Source organism: Mesoplodon bidens, assembly GCF_964165515.1.
Source record: "Mesoplodon bidens genome assembly, chromosome: 7".
Classification (NCBI taxonomy): Eukaryota; Metazoa; Chordata; class Mammalia; order Artiodactyla; family Ziphiidae; genus Mesoplodon; species Mesoplodon bidens.
Window position 1 is genome coordinate 108,307,627 of NC_138164.1, and position 20,150 is coordinate 108,327,776.

The following is a 20,150-nucleotide window of genomic DNA, read 5'->3' on the forward strand; positions in this document are numbered from 1 at the left end:
GCGACGGGGCCAACACTGAAGTCCTGATCTTCCCCTCCCCCACCCACCTTGCTCCTTCCAAAGTTGTTCACATCTCAGTTGAAGTCACTCCATTTTTCCAGTAGCACAAGATACCTTGAAGTTATCTTGACTCTCCTCTTTCCCTCACACCCCACATCCAGTCCATAGGCACGTCCTGTTGGCTCTACCTTCAACACGCATCCATCCACATCCTGAACCTTTCTCCCACCTCCGCTGCCAACCAGCTGCTGCAAGCACCATCACTCTCGCCTGGATTGTAGCAGTGGCCTCTGCACTGCCTCTCCTTGGACCTTGCCCCTACACTCTTTTCTCAACCCAGCAGCCAGGAGGTCCTATGAGCACATAAGCCAGTCCTAATACTCCTTCCAAACTCTCTAATGGCATCCCAGCTTGCTCTAGTCCTGGCCAAAGTCTTTATTTTTTTTAAATATATTTATTTATTTATTTATTTTGGCTGTGTTGGGTCTTCGTTGCAGTGCGCAGGCTTCTCATTGCGGTGGCTTCTCTTGTTGAGGAGCACGGGCTCTAGGCATGCGGGCTTCAGTAGTTGTGGCACGTGGGCTTCAGTATTTGTGGCACGTGGGCTTAGTTGCTCTGTGGCATGTGGGATCTTCCCCGACCAGGGCTTGAACCCGTGTCCCCTGCATTGGCAGGTAGATTCTTAACCACTGCGCCACCAGGGAAGTGCCCTGGCCAAAGTCTTTTAAAACATACAAGCCCTAAATGATTCTCTCCTGACTTGTCTGATTTCACCTCCCACTCTTCTCCCACCGGCCCACGCTGCTTCAGCCACATTGTGCTACGTGTAGTTCTTCAAACATTCCAATCATGCACCTGCTGGGGAGTATTGCACTAGCTGTACCCCCAGCCTGCAGTGCCCTTCCCCCAGGTAGCCTCACCTCCTTCAGATCTTGACTCAAATGTCACCTTTTGTTTGCCTTCCCTGAACATCTTAGTTTAAAACTATAAACCTGACTTTCCCCATCTGCCTTCCCTGCTTTATTTCCTCCATAGAACCTATATCATCTAACGTGTTACGTATTTTACCGGTTCATTCATTTAGTTTATTATCTGCCTCTTCCTTCTAGAATACAAGTTCTGTGACGGCAGTGCCTTTTCTGTTTGGTATTTTCTTTGCTGCCTGCAACAGCGCCTAGCATATGGTTAGTGCCATTGTTGCTTGAGTGGCTGTTTGGGGGCCACCCCTGTGCTGAACACTGATGATGGGATAATGAGCAAAACCTGACAAAGCCTGTGAAGCTTGTCTTGGGCAGCGGTTTTCCGATTTTCATGAGTACGACCCTATCTGGGAAGTCCTAGGAGAGAAGACTCTGGCTCCACCCCTGGAGATTCTAGGGGAGGTCCCGGGGTGTGCACAGTGCACAGGCTCCCCAGGTGATTCTTTTTTTTTTTTTTTTTTTTTAAGAAGATGTTGGGGATAGGAGTTTTTATTAATTAATTAATTAATTTTTGCTGTGTTGCGTCTTCATTTCTGGGTGAGGGCTTTCTCTAGTTGTGGCAAGCGGGGGCCACTCTTCATCGCGGTGCGCGGGCCTCTCACTATCGCGGCCTCTTGTTGCGGAGCACAGGCTCCAGACGCGCAGGCTCAGTAGTCGTGGCTCACGGGCTTAGTTGCTCCGCGGCATGTGGGATCCTCCCAGACCAGGGCTCGAACCCGTGTCCCCTGCATTAGCAGGCAGATTCTCAACCACTGCGCCACCAGGGAAGCCCCTCCCCAGGTGATTCTGATGCGGGTCAAGTGGGGGTCACACTGCTCTGCTGGGATAGACTGAAGTTAATATTGTTCAGGACGCCTAATGTCTCATTTTCACAGCACCTTCCACTCTCCAGTAAACAGTTGTTACATGCTTGTCTCACCTCTAAACAGTAAGTTTTGGACTGGGATGGCATGTTGCTCCTTTCTGTGCCCCCTGGGCTCTGCACAGCGTAGGTGTCAGTGCTAGTCCGTGTTTGAGAGAGCGAATGAATGGAGGGTGAATGAATGGTTAGAAGAAGGATGAATGACTCTGGTTAGAAAAGGAATTTCAAGAGTTCACGATCTAGAAGGTGGGAATTTTCCAAAGACTTCCTCTGGGCCAGAGGGTTGTAGGAGGGACTGGTATTTCAGAGGTCGTGACGCGTTTGGTTGTCTGGGAAGGTGGCTGCTGCGCAGGCTGACCCAGGCGGGCGGGGAAGAAGCGGAACAGAGCGCAGAGGCGGCGCTGCCACCCACCCAGCTGCCCAACGGCGCACTTCTCTCGGGGCGGCGCGGCCGTTGCCATAGCTACAGACACAGCCAACCGAGGAGGGGGCGGGCCCGGGCTACGTCATTCCTAGAGCGACGCTGCTCCTCGCCTCCCGCCTCTTTCGGGTGCGAGACCCTCCGCCCGCCTCCCCGGCTCTCCACCTGCGCGCCTTCCCTCCCCCCACTCCCCGTCCCCTCCCCGGGCTCTGCGCCGGCGCGGTGCCCGCCAGTGCTCGAGGGGGAGCCCGCGAGGCGCATGCGCCGTGCGGGGACCGCCGCCGCTCTGGTATCGCTGCCGCAGCCGTTGCCGCCGTTGCCGCCTCCCTGCTGGCAAGTGTGAGAAGGAGGAGCTGAGGGCCACCGCCGCCGTTGCCGCCATGGGGGTGAGTGAGGGAGGGAGAGGAGACGCGAGGGCCGGGAGGGCTCCCCGCTTACCCCGTCCCCTGCGCCCCCATTGTTCCTTGAACCCCCTCTCACGTGACCCCGAACCCCTCCGGCCTCACGTGACCCCCAGCCCCCACATGACTCGACTCCCCCAGTCTAGTGTCCCGACGCCCGGCCCAGCCCGGGAATCTCCTGGGGAGCCCCGTCTCCGGGTCCCACTCCCTCTGGTGCCCCCCGCCTCTCGCGTCGTGCCCGCCCTTGCCTTCCTCTAGGACGTGTTATCTTCTTGGCCTCCCCTCTACCCCCGCGCGGTCCCTGGGTATCCCCCCCGCCCCCAGGGGTCACCCATCACCCCGCTGTCACCGGCTTCGCGGCTTCCCATATCCTAGGCCTACACTGGGTTGGAGGGAACCGAGGCCCAGAGAAAAGAAGGCACCCAGCCAAGGTCACACGGGCAGTGACTGGGCGCCAAACCCCGACGCAGGGCTCTCGAATCCCCGGCCGCCTGCTTCCCGCTACTCGGCTTCTCAGCGAAGCTGATTTCCCCAGTTTCTTTCGAAATCTTTCCACCAGGTTCCTTCTGCTCCAAAAACATTCTCTTCCTTTCTACAGAGGCCTGCCTTCAAGGCCTCCCAGATGCACCGAAGTGGGTCTTATTACTTGGGTTGTTAGTAGTCTTCCTACTTCAGGTGGCTTTGGGTGGGGAAGCTGTGCAGAAGGTGAGCAGGGGGACGATGGAAGAGTACTGGTGACGGCCCCAGCCGGGGATGGATAGTGACCACCTGTTTTGCACAAGGCAGCCTGGAGGTGCGTTTTATGCCCTTCCTGGCATGTGCTGATAGAGGGTCGAGCAGAAGTTATTCGCATGTTTCAGTGAGATCACCTTCCTAAGTCCCAATTAGAGTAGCACCAGTCACTCTCCTAAAAATGTAACTGGCCCTCCCTGGTACCATGTATCTTCGTTTTTGTGTGTGTGTGTGTGTGTGTGTGTGTGTGTTTTGTTTTTTTTTTCGGTACGCGGGCCTCTCACTGTTGTGGCCTCTCCCGTTGCGGAGCACAGGCTCCGGACGCGCAGGCTTAGCGGCCATGGCTCACGGGCCCAGCCGCTCCGCGGCATGTGGGATCTTCCCGGACCGGGGCACGAACCCGTGTCCCCTGCATCGGCAGGCGGACTCTCAACCACTGCACCACCAAGGAAGCCCTGTATCTTAGTTTTTACATGAAATTTCCACCACCTTTAGGGAGTCCTGACTTTGGAGCCAGAGAGACCTCAGTTCCAGCCCCACCTTCCCTGGCTAGCGGCATGATATTGTGCCAGTGACTTGGCCTTTGTGGATTTGAATTTCCTCATCGATGTAATGAGAATGATGATACCTCCCCTTTAGGACAGATGTGAGGATAAAATCAGATAGTGGATGTAAATAGCTACATAGGTGCCTCTTAAATAGTGGCTGTTATTTTTGCCTGTATTCTCAGCCTTTAGTCATCTAAAATAGATTTGTGCTATTTTTAACTCATTGGGTTTGCCCCTACTATTATTAATCTAGATTTTTTTCCTCTCCACTCAAATAGTTATTGACTGAATAAATCAACTTGTTAGACAAAAATAGTTGTCTTATCCATGTCAAAGCACTTTATGTAATCCATGTCAAAACACATTCATCATGTTTCAACAAGGACTTTTGGATACTGTGTACTTCATGTATAGAAAATCAAGTCTGGAAACCTTAGGCATATTTAACCTAGATTTTAGTGAAAGGTCCCAGACCCCAGGTCTTGTTGAAACTAAATAAAATATTGAGTCCCTGGTATTACTTGGTAAACGTCTACCCAGCATCAGCCACTCCAGACTGAGCAGAACACAAGAAGCATAACATGCCATTCTCATTCAACACTTCCTCATTGGTTGAGTTGAAATAGCAGGCCTCAGAGATCCTGCGATCCTTGCTGCTCCCTTAAGGGCCCTGATCTTATTACTCATACTTCACAGATGGGTTTCTCAGAACAGCCCCTACCTAGTCTCTGCAAAAGAGTTGACCTTTCCTCCCTGAAGCAGAGCTGGAACCCTCTCATCATACTCATTCCTTATGGGTGGGGGCCGTGGTCTCCCCACCTCAGTGTCAGGAGCGTCATGGTTCCTAATGATTACCCTCCAGAAGAGGGCCTTGCTCCAGTTGACAGCCTGACCGCGGGCTGAGAGAGCGGCATCAGCTGGAGCACTGTTCACAGTTCTTTCACCCTTGCTGCCACATGTGTTTTAGGAATTAGAATTTAGAGCTCTGTCTCCCTTTGCCAGAAACTGAGGGTTTTTCCCCTGGATTCTGGATTCTTTGTGGGATGGAGGCATTGATACTGAAAACCTAAGGGTTGCCAAATCCTTTTTCTGAAAGGTGCCTCCTGCCCCCATCTGGGCGTTTTTTATTTTTTAATTTCTATGTGTGACTCCTAGCAGTCATGGAACTACTGTTATGACTAGCAGTCAAAGAGATACTCCTTTGAGGGAATTCCCTGGCGGTCCAGTGGTTAGGACTCCACGCTCTCACTGCCGATGGTGCGGGTTCAATCCCTGGTCAGGGAACTAAGATTCCACAAGCTATGAGGTGCGGCCAAAAAAAAAAAGAGAGAGAGATACTACCTTGATAGGAATAGCAAGGGGAGGAGTTTGACAGCTGCGTGTGAAAACAACATTTATGTCACACTTTGTAACAACAAGTGTCATACACATTTAACTGATGTAGTGGAAGGAGCATGGACTTTGGGGTTCAGACCTGGATTTGAATCTTGGAGGATTCATTCAACAGGTATGAACTGCGTACCTGCTGTTTGCTGAGCACTGGGTGTACATCGGCAAATAAAGCAGATGTGACCTCTCCTCTACCTCATGGAGTGTACAGGCTGGTGGGAGTGGAGGGAGAGGGTGGCCAGAAGACCTCTTTGAGAATCCTGTTCACAGGCTCTGTGACCCTGAACGTTATCTAATCTCTCTGGGCCTGTTTCCTCATCAAAGAAGTAGGCAGGCATTCCTTGCTGAGTTATTGCAAAGATTAAAATAAATCATCTTTATTAAAGCACTAGCAGAGTGTTTATCGTTAGTAGGTCCTTGTAAACAGAAGTCCTTACAGTAAGGAATTTTTATATCTAGTACATTGTATCATTTTGTCCTTACAACAGTCTTGTGAGGTATAGGCATTGTTAGCCCCATTTTATGGATGGGGAAATTAAGGTTCAGAGAAACTGAGTAACTTGTTGGAGAGAGTAAATAACTTGCTCAAAGTCACACAGCTATTAAGTGGAAGAGCTGAGAATCAAATGTGGGTTTCCTGACTCAGAATCCCACACTCTTTATTATATAAAGCTCCCTTGGGAAAGACACTTAACCACAATGAGCTTTACTGTTCACTGTGCTTATTTCCCATTTTAATTAGGAGAATTTTCCTGTGTCCCTGCAGGATAGTCTTACCTCCGCAAGGCAGGACAAAGCTAATTGGAACAGTAGGAGACTGCTTTTCCTAGCGTGTGCTGGGTTTGAGGGAGGGCCCCTGCCCGTCTGGCCCCGCCTGCCGCAGCCTGCCTCATACCCCGTGTGCAGGCAGTGAAGCGCTTAAGGGGCTCTTTCATTATCGCAGTCTCTGGCCATGGCGGCCCCAGGCGTCACTGAGAGTTGCCTGACTCACCTGTTCCCCTGCATGAATGAGCCCATGAATCTCCTGGAGGCCCGGGCTTGGCCCTCCTGCTGCTTGTGCTTAGGAATGACTTCTGGTGCTTAGAAATGAGAGGCTATGGAGGGAACCTACACTTCAGTGCTTTCTGGGTCCTGGGAGTTACTCTCCTTCCAGCACCTCTGATCCCTCAGCTCTGCGCCATAGAGCTAACGTGCAGGGAGGAGGCAGGCAGCTGGCACCGACTGGGATTGTGTGCTGGCTTCTGACCTGTCCTTGGCTATTCTGTGAGGCCAGCAGTTGTGTTCCCATTTTCCTGGAGGTGGAGTTCCTTTCACACACGGGGGGTGGCAGGAGGAACAGTGGCCTGGCCTGTTTGATGCCAAAGCTCATATTCTTTCTGCCCCATTGCACAGCCCTGGCGACCTTCCGTTTCAAGTTTCCCTGTCCCTTACCCCTACCTCATTGTGGACGTAGGGTCTGGGGGTGGCGCTGTGCAGGCGTGTCACGTCGGCTGTTTACTGAGCCAGAAGGGTAAGGAGAGGTGAATCACCAAGTGGCTGCCTTGAGGCTCCTGAGGTCTTGTCTTGACCTTACTTACCTTGGCGGAGCTGAGAAGGCCTTGGACGCTGGTGTAGGCTCTCCCGGAGGGAGGCAGAGTGGCTGGTGGGACAAACACTGAATCTGCACCCAGCGCTGGGGTTGAGTCTCCCCTCTGCCACTTACTCTCTGGGGAACTTCGAACAAGTCGCGCCAGCCCTTTGAGCCTCAGTTTCTTGTGTAAAGGGAGGTGATGGTTTCTGCCCTGAGAATTGAACCAGATAATGTTGGTGAAGGTGTTTTGCAAGATGAGTGTATCTCTCAGTGTTGTCTTGAAACCCAGATTCCCAGAGGAAAAAGGGTGGATGATCTAAAACCTCTTCGTGGTGGAGAGGGGCTAGTTCCGTCGCGAGATCCCAGTGTTATGAAGACAGCCTATTCTCTTCTGTTTGTTCCTCTAGGGAGGTAAGAAATGGGCGCTAGTTCTCGGCTTTCTACACAGCGCTCAGCCTGCAGATAGTAAACAGCTGGTGCTGGGCGAGTCTATGCCTAGAAGAGCCATCCCTGTGAGTTCCTGGTATCTGAGCTCTTGCCTTCTGGTTGCTTGAAATAGGAGTTAAGCAGTGTCATGCCTTGAGGAACCGAGGGTAGAATTTATCCAGCAGCTGGGTATTCAACTCACCGTTTCCTGGGCCAGTGTCAGGGCTCCTGTGGGATCGGAGGTGGCAAAACCTCTCTCCGGTGAGGTCTGGGAAGTGAGGGGTGGGGGCAGAAGAGGCGGTGCGGCTGGTAAAAAGCAGAGCCACCTCCCCAGTGCCTTTGGGGTACCTTCAGGACTCGGGCTGGGTGGGCAGGCACCTCCGGATGCCTGTGCTGCTCTGTTCCTCCTTGGGAGTGAGAATGAAGTGTCATTTATTGAGCACAGGCCACAGTAACCCTCATGGGCTTAATACTTCAAAGGAGGTTTTAAGGGCCCTGCTCATCAGATGAGGGAAGGAGGCTCAAAGCATGGTTGTGTCTCGTCCTAAGACCCGAAGGGAGCAAAGGGCAGGAGGAGGCTTTGGACAAGGTCTGTTGGACCCCAGAGCTTGGGCTCTTTTCCCTGTGTTACCAGTCTTTACAAGAGGGTAAGAGGGTCCATTTAGATTTGAGAAAACCTCACGTGAGCCTCCAAACAGGGTCTGCTCCGTTTGGAGTTATGGGCGGTTTGCAGTTTGCTTCTCTGTGTAAGGACAGCCTCCCTTTGCTCCTCCTCTGCTGCCTATGTGTCCTGCAACTTGGCTTTGCTGGCCACGTGTCAGTATGGCCTCTGTCCGCAGGTGAACCCCTTGGGGCCCTTCACTCTGCCCTGTCTCTACTAGGTGCTCCATGTGTCTCCCACTCATTGGCCTTGGCTGAGCAGCCGTTTTCTGGGAACAGCTCCGTCGCCTTAAGCCAGAGTGCCCAGCCCTAACTTAGAAAGGAGACTCAGCTCCCAAAGAGGCTGCCCCCAGACCAGATCTTTGTTTTCTGAATCCAGAAGACACTGAACAGGCTTACTGAATGAATTTATACTTAGAAACAGCTGTCAGCCGCTACCTCAGATGCCATCACCTCCCAGAAACCTGCCCTGAATGTGTCTAAAATTACTTGTTCCTACCTTAGGAGGGAATGAATGAGTGAATATTTATTAGGCCGCTGCTGGGGGGCCAGGCTCTGCTTCAGGCGTTGTCACGTGCTCTCACTGGGTCCTCACAGTGACCCAGTGGTCCCAAGGGTCAGTACCCTTCCTGATAGGGAAGCTGAGAAGTCTAGTGACAGTCCCAGGGTCTCATGACTGGGACGCGCTTGGGTCTTTCCTAACCTACCAAGCAGGATCCGGCAGCCAGGATCCGGAGTTTCTGCTGTGGATTGGGGACTGACCCTTAGGGTCTCCAAAGGGAAAGTCAAAGTCAAGTCTTTGGTTGGTCACAGCCTTCCAGCCCACTTTGCTTTTCCCTGTTGCAGAGGAAGTCGAGCAAAGCAAAGGAGAAGAAACAGAAGCGGTTGGAGGAGCGAGCAGCCATGGATGCTGTCTGTGCCAAAGTGGACGCCGCCAACAGGGTGACTCTCCCCTCCGTCCTAGTCCCTCCCTCCTGGAACTGCAACTTGGTTTTTAATTTGATTTCTTTTGGCGCCACCCTGTGGCAGAATTGTGTTACTACGCGTCCATACCTCTGCTGCCTCCTTGCTGCCGGGGAAAACTAGCCTGCCTGGCTGGCAGAGAGCTGCGAGGAGGGCCAGTGATTGGCCCGGGCGTGCAGGGAAGTGTGGATTGAAGTGGAAGTGGCGTCTTCTCTCCGTGGGTCTCCTTCCTTAACACTAGAAGAGGGTCTGCAGAAATTTTTCCTAGGGTTTTGGGGAGGAAACGCCCCTGGTAAAATGTGGTATAGTTTTCTTATTCTTTCCTTCAAACATTTATTGCTTGCCCATGAGGTACCACAGGTTGTGCCAGGGATGCAGCAGCCTGGTTTCGAGGGGTTGCAGTCGGGGGAGGAGTAGCTGAGATTCTGAGCACCCGGTGGGCCTGACTGGGAGTGGCTCAGCTTTCCAGTGGAACCAGAGAGATTCTAGTCATCCTTCCTGCCCCGGTTCATGTCCCAGTTTTTGTTATTCTTTTAGTCCACTCAGTAAACATTCACGCTTAAAAGGATGTGGCGCAGGGACATGATTTTTCATTTTGGGTTTTGACCAGGGGAGGTTAGTTGGGGGCCTCTCAAAAGTATGTGAGTGGGGCTTCCCTAGTGGCACAGTGGTTAAGAATCCGTCTGCCAGTGCAGGGGGCACGGGTTCGAGCCCTGGTCTGGGAAGATCCCACACGCCGCAGAGCAACTAAGCCCGTGCGCCACAACTACTGAGCCTGTGCTCTAGAGTCGTGAGCCACAACTACTGGAGCCCGCGCACCCTAGAGCCCGTGCTCCGCAACAAGAGAAGCCACCGCAATGAGAAGCCCACACACCGCAACGAAGAGTGGCCCCAGCTCGCCGCAGCTAGAGAAAGCCTGCGTGCAGCAACAAAGACCCAATACAGCCAAAAATAAATTAATTAATTAAAAAAAAATCTTATCGCATGTAGCCAAAACTAAAATCAGAAGAAAATATATCATTTAAAAAAACAATTACATGAGTGGAGCAAGGGACCTGTCTTCTCTCTTGGGTCAGGTGGGTGCTGAGTAGGTTTTATGCCCAGAGGCCGGTATTAGAATTAGGCAGTAAAGTCTCTTCTTACCCCGTCAAATGAAGCTAAAACCCTGTTGGGCCTTCTTCCCAGAGCCTCCCTCCTACATTTGATTTCAGAGCTAAGGCAGATGGAGGGTCTGTATATAAGGGCGGCTCCTGGCCCTGGGAGCTGAGCCTCCACTTGGGTCCACACAGCGTGGTACTTCAGGGTGGAGCCTGTGACTCTGCTAGGTGAATGTTTGTGCTACTCCTCTTTTCTTTCCCTCCACAGCTTGGAGACCCATTAGAGGCTTTCCCAGTGTTCAAGAAATATGATCGGAATGGGTGAGTGTTCAGCATTCCTAACTTGTCTCCTTGAGTCTCTTCAGGAATTCACCTTTCCAGAGTAGGCTTCCTCAGACCCAAATTGTTTCATTCTTCATTAATGAAAAAGCAGAAAAGATGGCTAGTACCCTGTTGGTATAAAATCCCCCAGTTAGGGAGACAAAGGAATCTGCAAATGTGCAAAGATTGCCTAATCTCAGACTGATGTCTCTGTGGGACTTGTTATTCTCTCCGACAAAGAACCATAGAGCTGAAACAAACTTGAAAAATCATCTAGGCCGACTCCCTCATTTTATGCAGAGGGAAACCGAAGCTCGGAGAAGCTGAATGAGATGTCTGAGCTTATGGAGTTTCTCCCTGGCCGCGGGCGGGGGTGGGGGTGGGGTAGCTTTTAATTCCCAGTCCAGCGTTCTTTCCCTGGGTCTATAGTATAACTGTTAAAAGCCACTTACTGGCTTTGTGACCCTGGACAAATTACTTAACTTCTCTGTGTCTCAGTTTTCGAATCAGAAATGGGTACCTTCCTCATAGAGTTGTCAGGAGGATTAGATGTAAAGTGTTAGTGCCTGGAACATACGAAAGGCTAGGTCAGCGTTAGTTGTTATTACTACTGTTCTTTTTACTAATCCAGTTCACTGCAGAATCTAGACTAAAGCCCCCTTCCACTTTCTGTTCCTTTGGTTTGTAAAATAGGTAGCATTATCTGTCTTACCCGAGATGCTGTTGGCTGAGGGAAAAACAGGGGCTATGATTTTACAGAATCATTGCTATATGGGTCTGAATCATAACAGTGCCTCTTATTAACTGTATTTGGTTAAGTCAACATATTCTTCAAGCCTCATTTTTTATCTGTTAAATGGAACAATGATGGCAAACTTGCAGGGTTGTTTTAAGGAGGACAGAAACTATATCCAGCTCTGTAAGTTGCAGCTGGTGTGAGTATTTTAATGAACAAGATAAGACAAATGTAAACGCATGAATTATGAAGGAAAGACTATAGTAGGTGATACTACATTTGCCTTTCATAGCTGTGTCTGAATTTCATAGTATCATATTAATTTATTCTTTCTGTCTGTGATCAGATGCATTATGGTTCCTCTAGAAGCTTTGTCATCATTCAGCCTCTGGGAAGCCCTTTGACAGAGTTTAGAGATTCCTTGCTGTGATCTCTCTCAATGTTCCCTAACCCACATTCCCACTGACTTCCAGAAATGTGGACCAGCTCTGAAGCAGGCATTGCCAGCTGACTCTGGGCTCATTTGGTGCCTGGAATTGTGTGTGATTTGTGTGGCCGTGATCCTACTTTCATGTACTTAAGGAACTCAGATTAGTGGAGAATTTATACTTGCAAACCAGCCTTGAGAAAATTTATAGCTAAGACAGTTGCAGTGCTGTGTGTGGGCATTTCTGACCACTACATGGTCAGTTCTTGGAAGGAAAGGAAGGCTGTTCAGAGCCAGGAAGTTGTGAATTCACAAGGCCACACACATGTGCAGCTCATATGACATACCAGACAGCAGAGGTGACCATGGATTCCAGCGATGATGTCCTCTGAGGAGTCGAGTCGGTCCTTTCAGAATGTGGCACTACCTGGAGAATATGATTTCACAGTTTGGCCAAGGAGTTTAACTAATTTATTTAATTCATTTAGACCTAAATAGCAGATTGAGGGAGCTCCCTAGCAGTCCGGTGGCTGAGACTTGGCACTTTCACTGCCGCAGCTCAGGTTCGGTCCCTGGTCAGGGAGCTAGGATCCCGCAAGCCACGTGGCGCAGCCAAAAAAAAAAAAAGGGTCGATACCTTAACACCTACATCATTCGTTAGTTTAGGAAAACAGAGCATGGGGTGAATCCCCATCTACCCTGTTTGATCAGCTGAGAGTACCCACTGTGTCCTCAGAGGAAGCAGTGGGCAGGACTCCTCGGGGATGTGGGCCATAGTCTTCTTGAAGGGCCTGAGGTCATCCAGCTGCTTTTGCAGGCAAGATGGGTAGATAAGAAGGAAGAGGTCCCCTGGGAGCCCAGTGAAGACTTGATTCCAAATGAAAGCCACTGGAAAAACGCCTAAGGGCAGGAATTGAGGGAACAGAGAGGACTCCAGTGTTTATAACAAACTACAGAAGAGAGGGCGGAGAGAGCAAAGAGCTAGCAGAGAGGGACAGAAGTTTACAAAGTGCTGAGTCTGATACGGGCTGTGCAGGGAAGGCAGGAAACGGGGCTTGTGGTCAGGGTGGTGGGCTGGTGATGACAGTTGTTAATCTCGGCTTGAACGGCCTAGTTCCTTCACAGGCACCTTCTGTAGTCACGTCCGGGCTCGGCTTTTGTCTGTAGATTAACTGAGACCAGGCGGGCCTCATTGTCAGGCTGTCAAGGCAGCGGGTGGTGCCGGGCCTGTAGCCGGCTCCAGACGCCTCCTTTTCCTCTTCTCAGGTTAAATGTGTCCATTGAATGTAAGCGAGTGTCTGGCCTGGAGCCGGCCACCGTGGACTGGGCCTTCGACCTGACCAAGACCAATATGCAGACCATGTAAGCACGCCCTCCCGGGCAGGGAGCCTGGCCCTCCGCTCCAGAGTCCCTGTCCTGACTGCCCCCCACCCCCACCCCCACCCCCACCCCCGTCTCCCAGGTATGAGCAGAGCGAGTGGGGCTGGAAGGACCGAGAGAAACGCGAGGAAATGACAGATGACCGAGCCTGGTACCTCATCGCTTGGGAAAACAGTTCGGTTCCCGTAGCCTTTTCTCACTTCCGGTTTGACGTGGAGTGCGGGGATGAAGTCCTGTACTGGTAGGGGCCCTGGCCTGGGGGTGGGCGCGAGGGGAGGAGGCACCCCAGCCAGTGGCAAAACCCAGCACGCCCATCTGGGTCTGTGGCAGGCCTTGCGGCCGCTCCACACTCACCCTGCTTTCCTCCCCCAGCTACGAAGTGCAGCTGGAGAGCAAGGTGCGGCGGAAAGGCCTGGGGAAGTTCCTCATACAGATCCTGCAGCTCGTGGCCAACAGGTGAGGGCCGTCCGTGCACCGCTCAGTTGGAGGGAGCTGCCTCTGGGGCGTCCCCGTGGGGACAGGGCTCATGGGACTGTTCTGGAAGATAGGTGTCTAGAACCCTCTCCGTAAGCTTCTCCCTGCCCTGCCATGACTCCAGGTTTTGTACACTGGGCTCTAGGAGGCAGACACCTCTGAGCGCCTGTTCCGCGCCTGCGTAATGGGGTGCAGAGAGGACCTGGAGGAGAAGCCGGTCGGGTGGGGGACTGATCAGCCCTGTCACAGAGGGCGGCACCCAGTGCTGTGGGTGCCCAAGACAGGTTAGAGTCGGGCCTCAGGAATACTTCTTAGGAGCAAACAGGAGACAGCAGGCAGAGACACGAGAGAGCAAGCGGGATTTAGCACCTGTTTCTCTTTCTGGAAGGTTCTCTCTGCTTCCTTCTCAGCACACAGATGAAGAAAGTTATGTTAACGGTATTTAAGCACAATCATGGTGCCTACCAGTTCTTCAGAGAAGCGCTGCAGTAAGGAGCTGGGCCCCGGCGTGGGACCCTCTGGGTGGTAGCAGCTGCCTGCCCCAGTGTCCTTTCCCCCATCCTGGCCCCATTCGTCCTGACACTGAGCTCTCAGTTCTGAGGTCCTTGGGGTTGGCAACTGGGGAGATGGTGTGGGAGCGCCTGTGGCTTGGTCCCCTGCCCTGCTCCTGAGCCCTGACTCCTGGGGAGGAAGGCGATCAGCTGCCCACAGCCAACCCTTTCCTCCTGCCTGCCTGCAGATTTGAAATCGACGACTCTTCCCCAAGCATGTCGGGTTGCTGTGGGGAGGACTGCTCCTATGAGATCCTGAGCCGGAGGACCAAGTTTGGGGACAGCCAGCACTCCCATTCGGGCGGGCACTGTGGTGGCTGCTGCCACTGAACTCCCAAGCTCTCTCCAAGGCCTGTTCTCTCCCCGGTTTCAAGCCGCTTGCCAGGTGCCCTCAGAGCTGTGGCCTCCTCAGCCCCAACCCTGGGGAGGAGTGGTCCGCGCCGCCCCTCCTGCTCTCTCCTAGAAGAGCAGGGTGCCGGAGGGAGCAGAGAGGAGAGGAGGCTGCCGGAAGAGCCGGCGGAGGCCGGGGCACGAGGCGCATCCTCTCACGGTGGCTGCCTTCTCACTCAGCTCTCGGCCCTGAGCGTGGGTTCTCTGACTTCCCTACAGCTGGATTCCTGACAAGTCCCCCTCCCCGCCACAGACACTGCTGGACAAATGGAGTGTTTACTCCCACCTTCATGAAAGTCCTGGAGCCCCTGGGTCAGGGTCTGGCTGGTTCCCAAAGAGGAATGGGCTCAGTGTAAGATCTGGGCGTAGAGAGACTCCTGTTTCGTGGATGGGACGCTCCAGTGGAGACCTCAGGAAGGTGTCTTGTGCCATGACACAGGGAATCGAGGGAGCTCTTTCTGGCTGTGCCTTCGCGGATCCAGTTGGAGTGGAGTCGTCCCAGGGGGCCAGCCGACTCTGGGAGAAAGGCTGCCCCCTCTCGCCATTGCTGTCAGCGAGGGGCCGAGAGGACCAGGAGCAGGTGTGAATGGGGCCTGCCGTGGGGACTGGGGCTTCTCTGGGCTTTGGGACCCGGCTGCACCCTGAGCTTAGCCTCTTGATCTCATGGCAGTGACTCGAGATTTTTACTCACAGGAAAGAGCTGGAGCCCTGCCTGCTCTTCTCCGTCACCTCTCACCCCACTCGATACCCCTGTTCTTACTCTCACGGGGGAGTAGCATCAGGAGCCCCTTGTCTCCCCCCGAAGGCCCCTGGCTCCTGCCCTGTTCGGTGCCGTTTCCTCTCATATCTTGGTGCTGTTAGCTCTCTGAGGGTGGGCACCCCCCACCGCCACTGCCCCCTTTGGAGAGCCCCCAGCCAGCAGCAGCCCCTTCCTGCACTCCCCAGCCTGGCTGGACACTGCTCTTCTCTCTGGTGTCCCCTGCGGCGGGCGGGCGGGGGGCGGGAGAAGCTTCCTCTCCCCTCCTGGGATAGAGAGGGCGCAGGGTCAGAGCTCAGACTTGCCCTCATCCCCAGACCGTTATCCCCTTCCAGGGAAGAAAATGACCAAATCCTTATCCAGGAAGAAGCACCTACCGCCTCCCGCTGGACAACCTTGAGCTCTGCCTTAGGGAGCGTCTCAAAGGTTCTGCCTTTGCGAGGTTGTTCCGGAGGAGGTCTGTCCGTCCTTCCGACCTCCTCGGTCTGCTCACGCCCCACCCTCTGCCCTGACTCGGGCTGCCTGTGCCGGCCATCTCCCCGATCTCCCCGGGGCCGTTCTCGCCTCTCGCCCAGGCTCCCGCCTGTGCGCACAGCCTCTCTGCTGGGCGCTCCGTGTTGCTCTTGTCCTGCCAGCAGTGGACGTGGCACTCCCTTGGAGAGGGCCTTGCAGCTTTACACTGGAATAAGCCCGCCTTTGCCCCTACCCTGCTGACTCCCAGGAGATTTTACCCAAGGGGGAGAGTTTTCATTGCTGGAAGGGCGTTGGAGGGCTCCTTCCAAGAATCATGGAATGACAGAATCATATTTAGGAAGAGCTTCTCCTGTGATCCCTGCTTTCTGTCACAGGACAGAGAATGATAAATATTTATTGTCTTAGATCATGGATTTCTGATACCTCCCACTCAAGGGGACCAAGAGGACCCCAGCGTAAATCCCACATAAAGGGAGTTAAGCGTGCGTGTCTCCCCTCATTGGACACCTGGCACCGAGCCCCATTGGTAGATGGGCACTTGGTGTTGGGCCCTGCTTGTCCAGACGCCTGTGCCACTTCCCAAGGGCTGCTGGGGGCTCGGGCTGGGTGGGGAGGCGCTGCCTGAGACCCGCGGGTCACCCTGTCAGTTCTCAACCACCAGTCTCTCCATTTCCCCAAGGTCTTGGTTCTAAGAAACATAGCAGGCCTTTTGTACCAGGCTTTTTGGTTGGTTTGGGACATGTTAAAATATTAATTTTGAGATTTGTTTTTTAGTTGTATCCACCCTATTTCAGGTTATTTTCATTGATGTCAGATGTGTATATGACATGTGTATGGTTCTTTTTAACCCTTCCTGGTGTGTTTTCTTTGTTTTTTTTTTTTTAGAGGAAACTTTGAAGGTAAACTCCTTGATATATATATATATATATATATATATATATATATTTTTTTTTTTTTTTTTTTTTTTTTTTCCTTTAGCAACTTGTTATCACTGGAATCAAAGGGAAAAAGTGATCTCTTTTTGCATTGGTTGTATTTGTATGTCACAAATAAAAGACACTTTGTTCAGCTGCTGGGACAGCTTCCTGCTGCTGGGGTGCCGTTGGCAGCGTGGGCTCAGACCATCCCAGCGTTGGGCCTAGACCCTGGGGGGCACGTAGCTGTGACGCCCCACACCTCTTCCTGTGAAGGAAGCTTTGGGCTGAGAAAACCTCAGGGTGTCTGGAGCGAGGAGCCAGACGTGGGAACTGAGACCGAATGCATGTGTTTGTGCCACTTCCCAAAAGCCCTGGGTAGAGGTCAAAAGTCTTCTCCTGAGGGGCACCTGCTCTGCCGCTGGAGAGAGTCCCAGGCCAGGCGTGACATTGGACATATGTGGGTAAAGGTGAATTCCAGAACACTTGTGGGAGTTGCACAGACGAGAGTGTTGGTGTTTCTTTCCTCCCTTTTACTTTATTGGGTTACTCAGGATATTCTGTGTCTCTTAAAAAGACTCCAGTCCCCTCTTCCCTCCACTCACGAAAGACGAAGGCTCAAAGGAAGGGTAACTCACGTCAGGCCTGACGGCAGGAAAGTTACGAGCTGGGGGAGGCTCTGGCCCCTCGAGTGTGACAGATGGAGCTGTGCGCTTCTCTCCCAGGCCCATGCCTGGCCTGGGGAAGCCGGGAGCAGAGGCAGGAAGTGGGCCAGGAGCCAGGGCTCAGAGCGCTTCCTGTGGACACTGGAGGGGCCAGCCTCCTGGTGCTCCTGCTTGGTGCTCACATCTGCCGGAAGGCAGAGAGGGCGGCGGGGATGGAGACCCAAGCCCTACTGAGTCTGCGCGCTCTGATGGGGCAGTGATCCGGGGAGAGAGGAGTAGGGATAACAACTGTCTCGTGGGTGCCAGCATGTTGTGGCCTCAGCCCCGTGGGTGGGGACACAGCCAGGGCATGGTTTGTGCAGCTGCCTTACCTTGGAGGCGTGAAGAAAGGCCTCCCAGTCCTTGGGAAAGGAGAGAGCATTTCAAATGCTGTTGAATCAGAATCATTCAACAGACTTCTCGTGTGAGGGAATTCCGCCCCCTCCCCACCCCGGAGCTCTTTGTTCCTTGAAGGCTGTCTTAATTCCAGGCAGGAATTCCTTGGAATGACCACCCCCTTGCCGCAGGGTGAACAGCCAGAGGCGGAAGGATTGGGGGCCCTTCCTTCCCCTTCCCCGCTGCGGGGCCCCGTCTGTGCCCTCCACACCACCTTCCCACGTGGCGGGCTCCCTCTTTGGCCCTCTGAGGTGGCTGTTCCCACCCCTCCCTCCACCTGCAGCTCAGACTTTGTCACTCAAGCAGCACTGACTGGAGTGCCACCCCTTCGGTGGGCGGATGGAACCAGAGGCACAGTTGCCGGACGAGAGGGCCTCAGTTTCGGTCAGAGCCTGAGGTGGTCTGAAAGGGACTGCGTTTCCCCAGTGTGAGAAACCTGGCCACCAGACGTTTCTACTGCCAGGCTTTGAAAGTGGTCAGTTCAAACACAGCAGGCTTATTCTCGTTTTTTCTGCTTTTCCCTCTCCAAGTGCAGCAGAGATAGTTTCTCTACCGCCCGAGGTCAAGGGTCTGGGACTGTAGGGGAGGTGCTGCAGAGGTGGCTGGGAGGCTGGACAGCCCCGTGCAGGCGCCTTGTTACTTGGCTGCGGCGAGGAAGGAAACTGGCATTTGGTGATTCCCTGCTCTGCCAGCGACCGCTCACACTTGAACTTCACGGTGCTGGGCGCCAGGACAGGATCTGCATCCGCCTGCAGTGCCCTGGCATGTGGTCATGCCCCCGGACGGCACGTCATTGACGTCCAGGTCCTTGTGGATGTCGATGTCACCCTTCACGATGCAGTCGTGGGTTGTCTCGTTGGTCCTGGTGGTATCCATGCCTGGTCTTGAGGTCCTGTCTTCCCTCTCAGGGCCTGGCCAGTAAGGGCGCTTTCTCCTGAGAGAGGCCTGCCTTCTCTCCCATGCAGGGGGCTGCCCAGAAACACAAGGACTGGAGTTGAGAAGGCCAATATCAAGGAATGTCCGCCCTGTGGGAGCAGAGACTCACCCACAGTGGAGGGCTGGAAGAGGGTCTTAGGACAGGGGTGGGGCCAATGGTGATGACCTGCCTTCTCCAAGGGAGGAGCAGCCACAGTCATATCATGCTCAAAGTCCGGGGCCACAGACCCCAGCTTTCCCTGCATGTCCCCGCATGATCTCCTGCCAGAGCCCTGGCTCCAAAGCCTGCAGCCCAGCTTAGCCCCCTCTGACCCAGGCCCTCTGAATCCCACCCCTGCCCAGGGTGGAAGAGCAGCACCCGCGGGGCCCCTGCTGCCACGTGCGCATGCACACGGTTTCTGCGTTGCCTGGATCCTACCTGTGCAGAAGTGGACAAGGTGAAATGGAAGCCTGTCCTGGGGCCTTCGGGATCCCTGCTCTGAGAAGATGAACGTCTGCTAGAGGCTGGCAGGGAAGGGCTGCCCTGTGCTCAGCGTAGGCCACCCCAAGGTTGGAGGGAGGAGGCCCTGAAGGAAAGGGACCAGGTGAGAGGGCTTGGAGCCGCCGGCAGAATGGGATTGGGGGGTGCAGCCATGAGCCAAGGTGTGAGAGCCAACCTGGAGGTGTCTGCAGCTGCCCGCGGGTGCCACCTGCCCTCCTCCGTACCAGAGCCCAGGAGAAGGTTGGTGCGCCAGGCCCTGTGCTACTGGGTGGTCCTGGCCTGGCACAGGAGGGCGCTGTCACGGGGAGTGGGCAGGGGGGGTGTCTCATCCACCCCAGCCCCTCATCAGTGGTGACAAAGAAGTAGCCGCACTCAGTGAGGGTCTTTATGAGGTCGTCAGTGAGGTCCCGGCCCTCCCGGCCCAGGCGCTGGGCAGCAAGGGGCAGCACACAGCCCTCAGATGGGGGTGCTGCCGCCCCCGGGGTCCAGCATGATGCGTGGGGGGTGCGTTACACAGGGGCTTCAGGCAGAGGTGGGGAGGGGGCGCCAGGATGTGGCCTGTACTCCTGGGACAACCCGTGTCCTGAATGCTGGATACAAGGAACAGGAGGGGCGGGGACGTGGCAGGAGAGGTGTGGGGATCAGGGATGGGGCTCTCAGGTGCAGGGCCTTAGGGCCCTCTGGGGGCCTGGCTGTGACATGGGGTGTGGAGAGCAATGAAAAGTTATGGGTGCTCGCCCAGGGCTGGAGATCAGACGTCAGGAGTCCAGAGGTGGAGAGGGGGCCCAGGGTTTGGAGTAGTGAGTCCAGGCTGGGGGCCCAGAAGTCAGAGGGCTCTGGACACGAGGTTATAGCACAATAGGGGTGAGACTGGGGGCCTGGTCCTCACTGGTGCGGCCAGAGGCATATAGCCTCAGCACAGGCTTGGATGTCACCCATGTGGCAGGAAGGTTCAATGTCTTGGACATGACCTGAGTGGTCCTCATCTTGCTGTTGGCCTTCGAGTTGAGTGGGGCCTTGATGAGAAGTGCCCAGTGCCCCTCCCAGGCCACACACAGCTTGTCGTAGAAGCTGCGGCGCAGATCTCCGTGTCCTCCTAGTTGGTGAGGATGCCATGCTCCGTGGGATACTTGAGCAAAAGAATGCTGCACTTGCTCTGG

The 20,150-nt window shown here is 54.1% G+C and overlaps 1 protein-coding gene across 1 annotated transcript; it reads left to right on the forward strand.

Annotated features, from left to right (window-relative positions):
• The first annotated feature begins 2,386 nt into the window (after positions 1–2,386).
• Positions 2,387–16,627, forward strand: NAA40 (N-alpha-acetyltransferase 40, NatD catalytic subunit). The gene is made up of 8 exons (XM_081239272.1): positions 2,387–2,649; positions 8,836–8,931; positions 10,318–10,370; positions 12,800–12,895; positions 12,996–13,154; positions 13,286–13,369; positions 13,798–13,875; positions 14,127–16,627. Exons 1-8 carry the CDS (start codon positions 2,644–2,646, stop codon positions 14,266–14,268), a joined length of 714 nt encoding a protein of 237 aa, XP_081095398.1. The 5' UTR covers positions 2,387–2,643; the 3' UTR covers positions 14,269–16,627.
• The last annotated feature ends 3,523 nt before the right edge of the window (positions 16,628–20,150 follow it).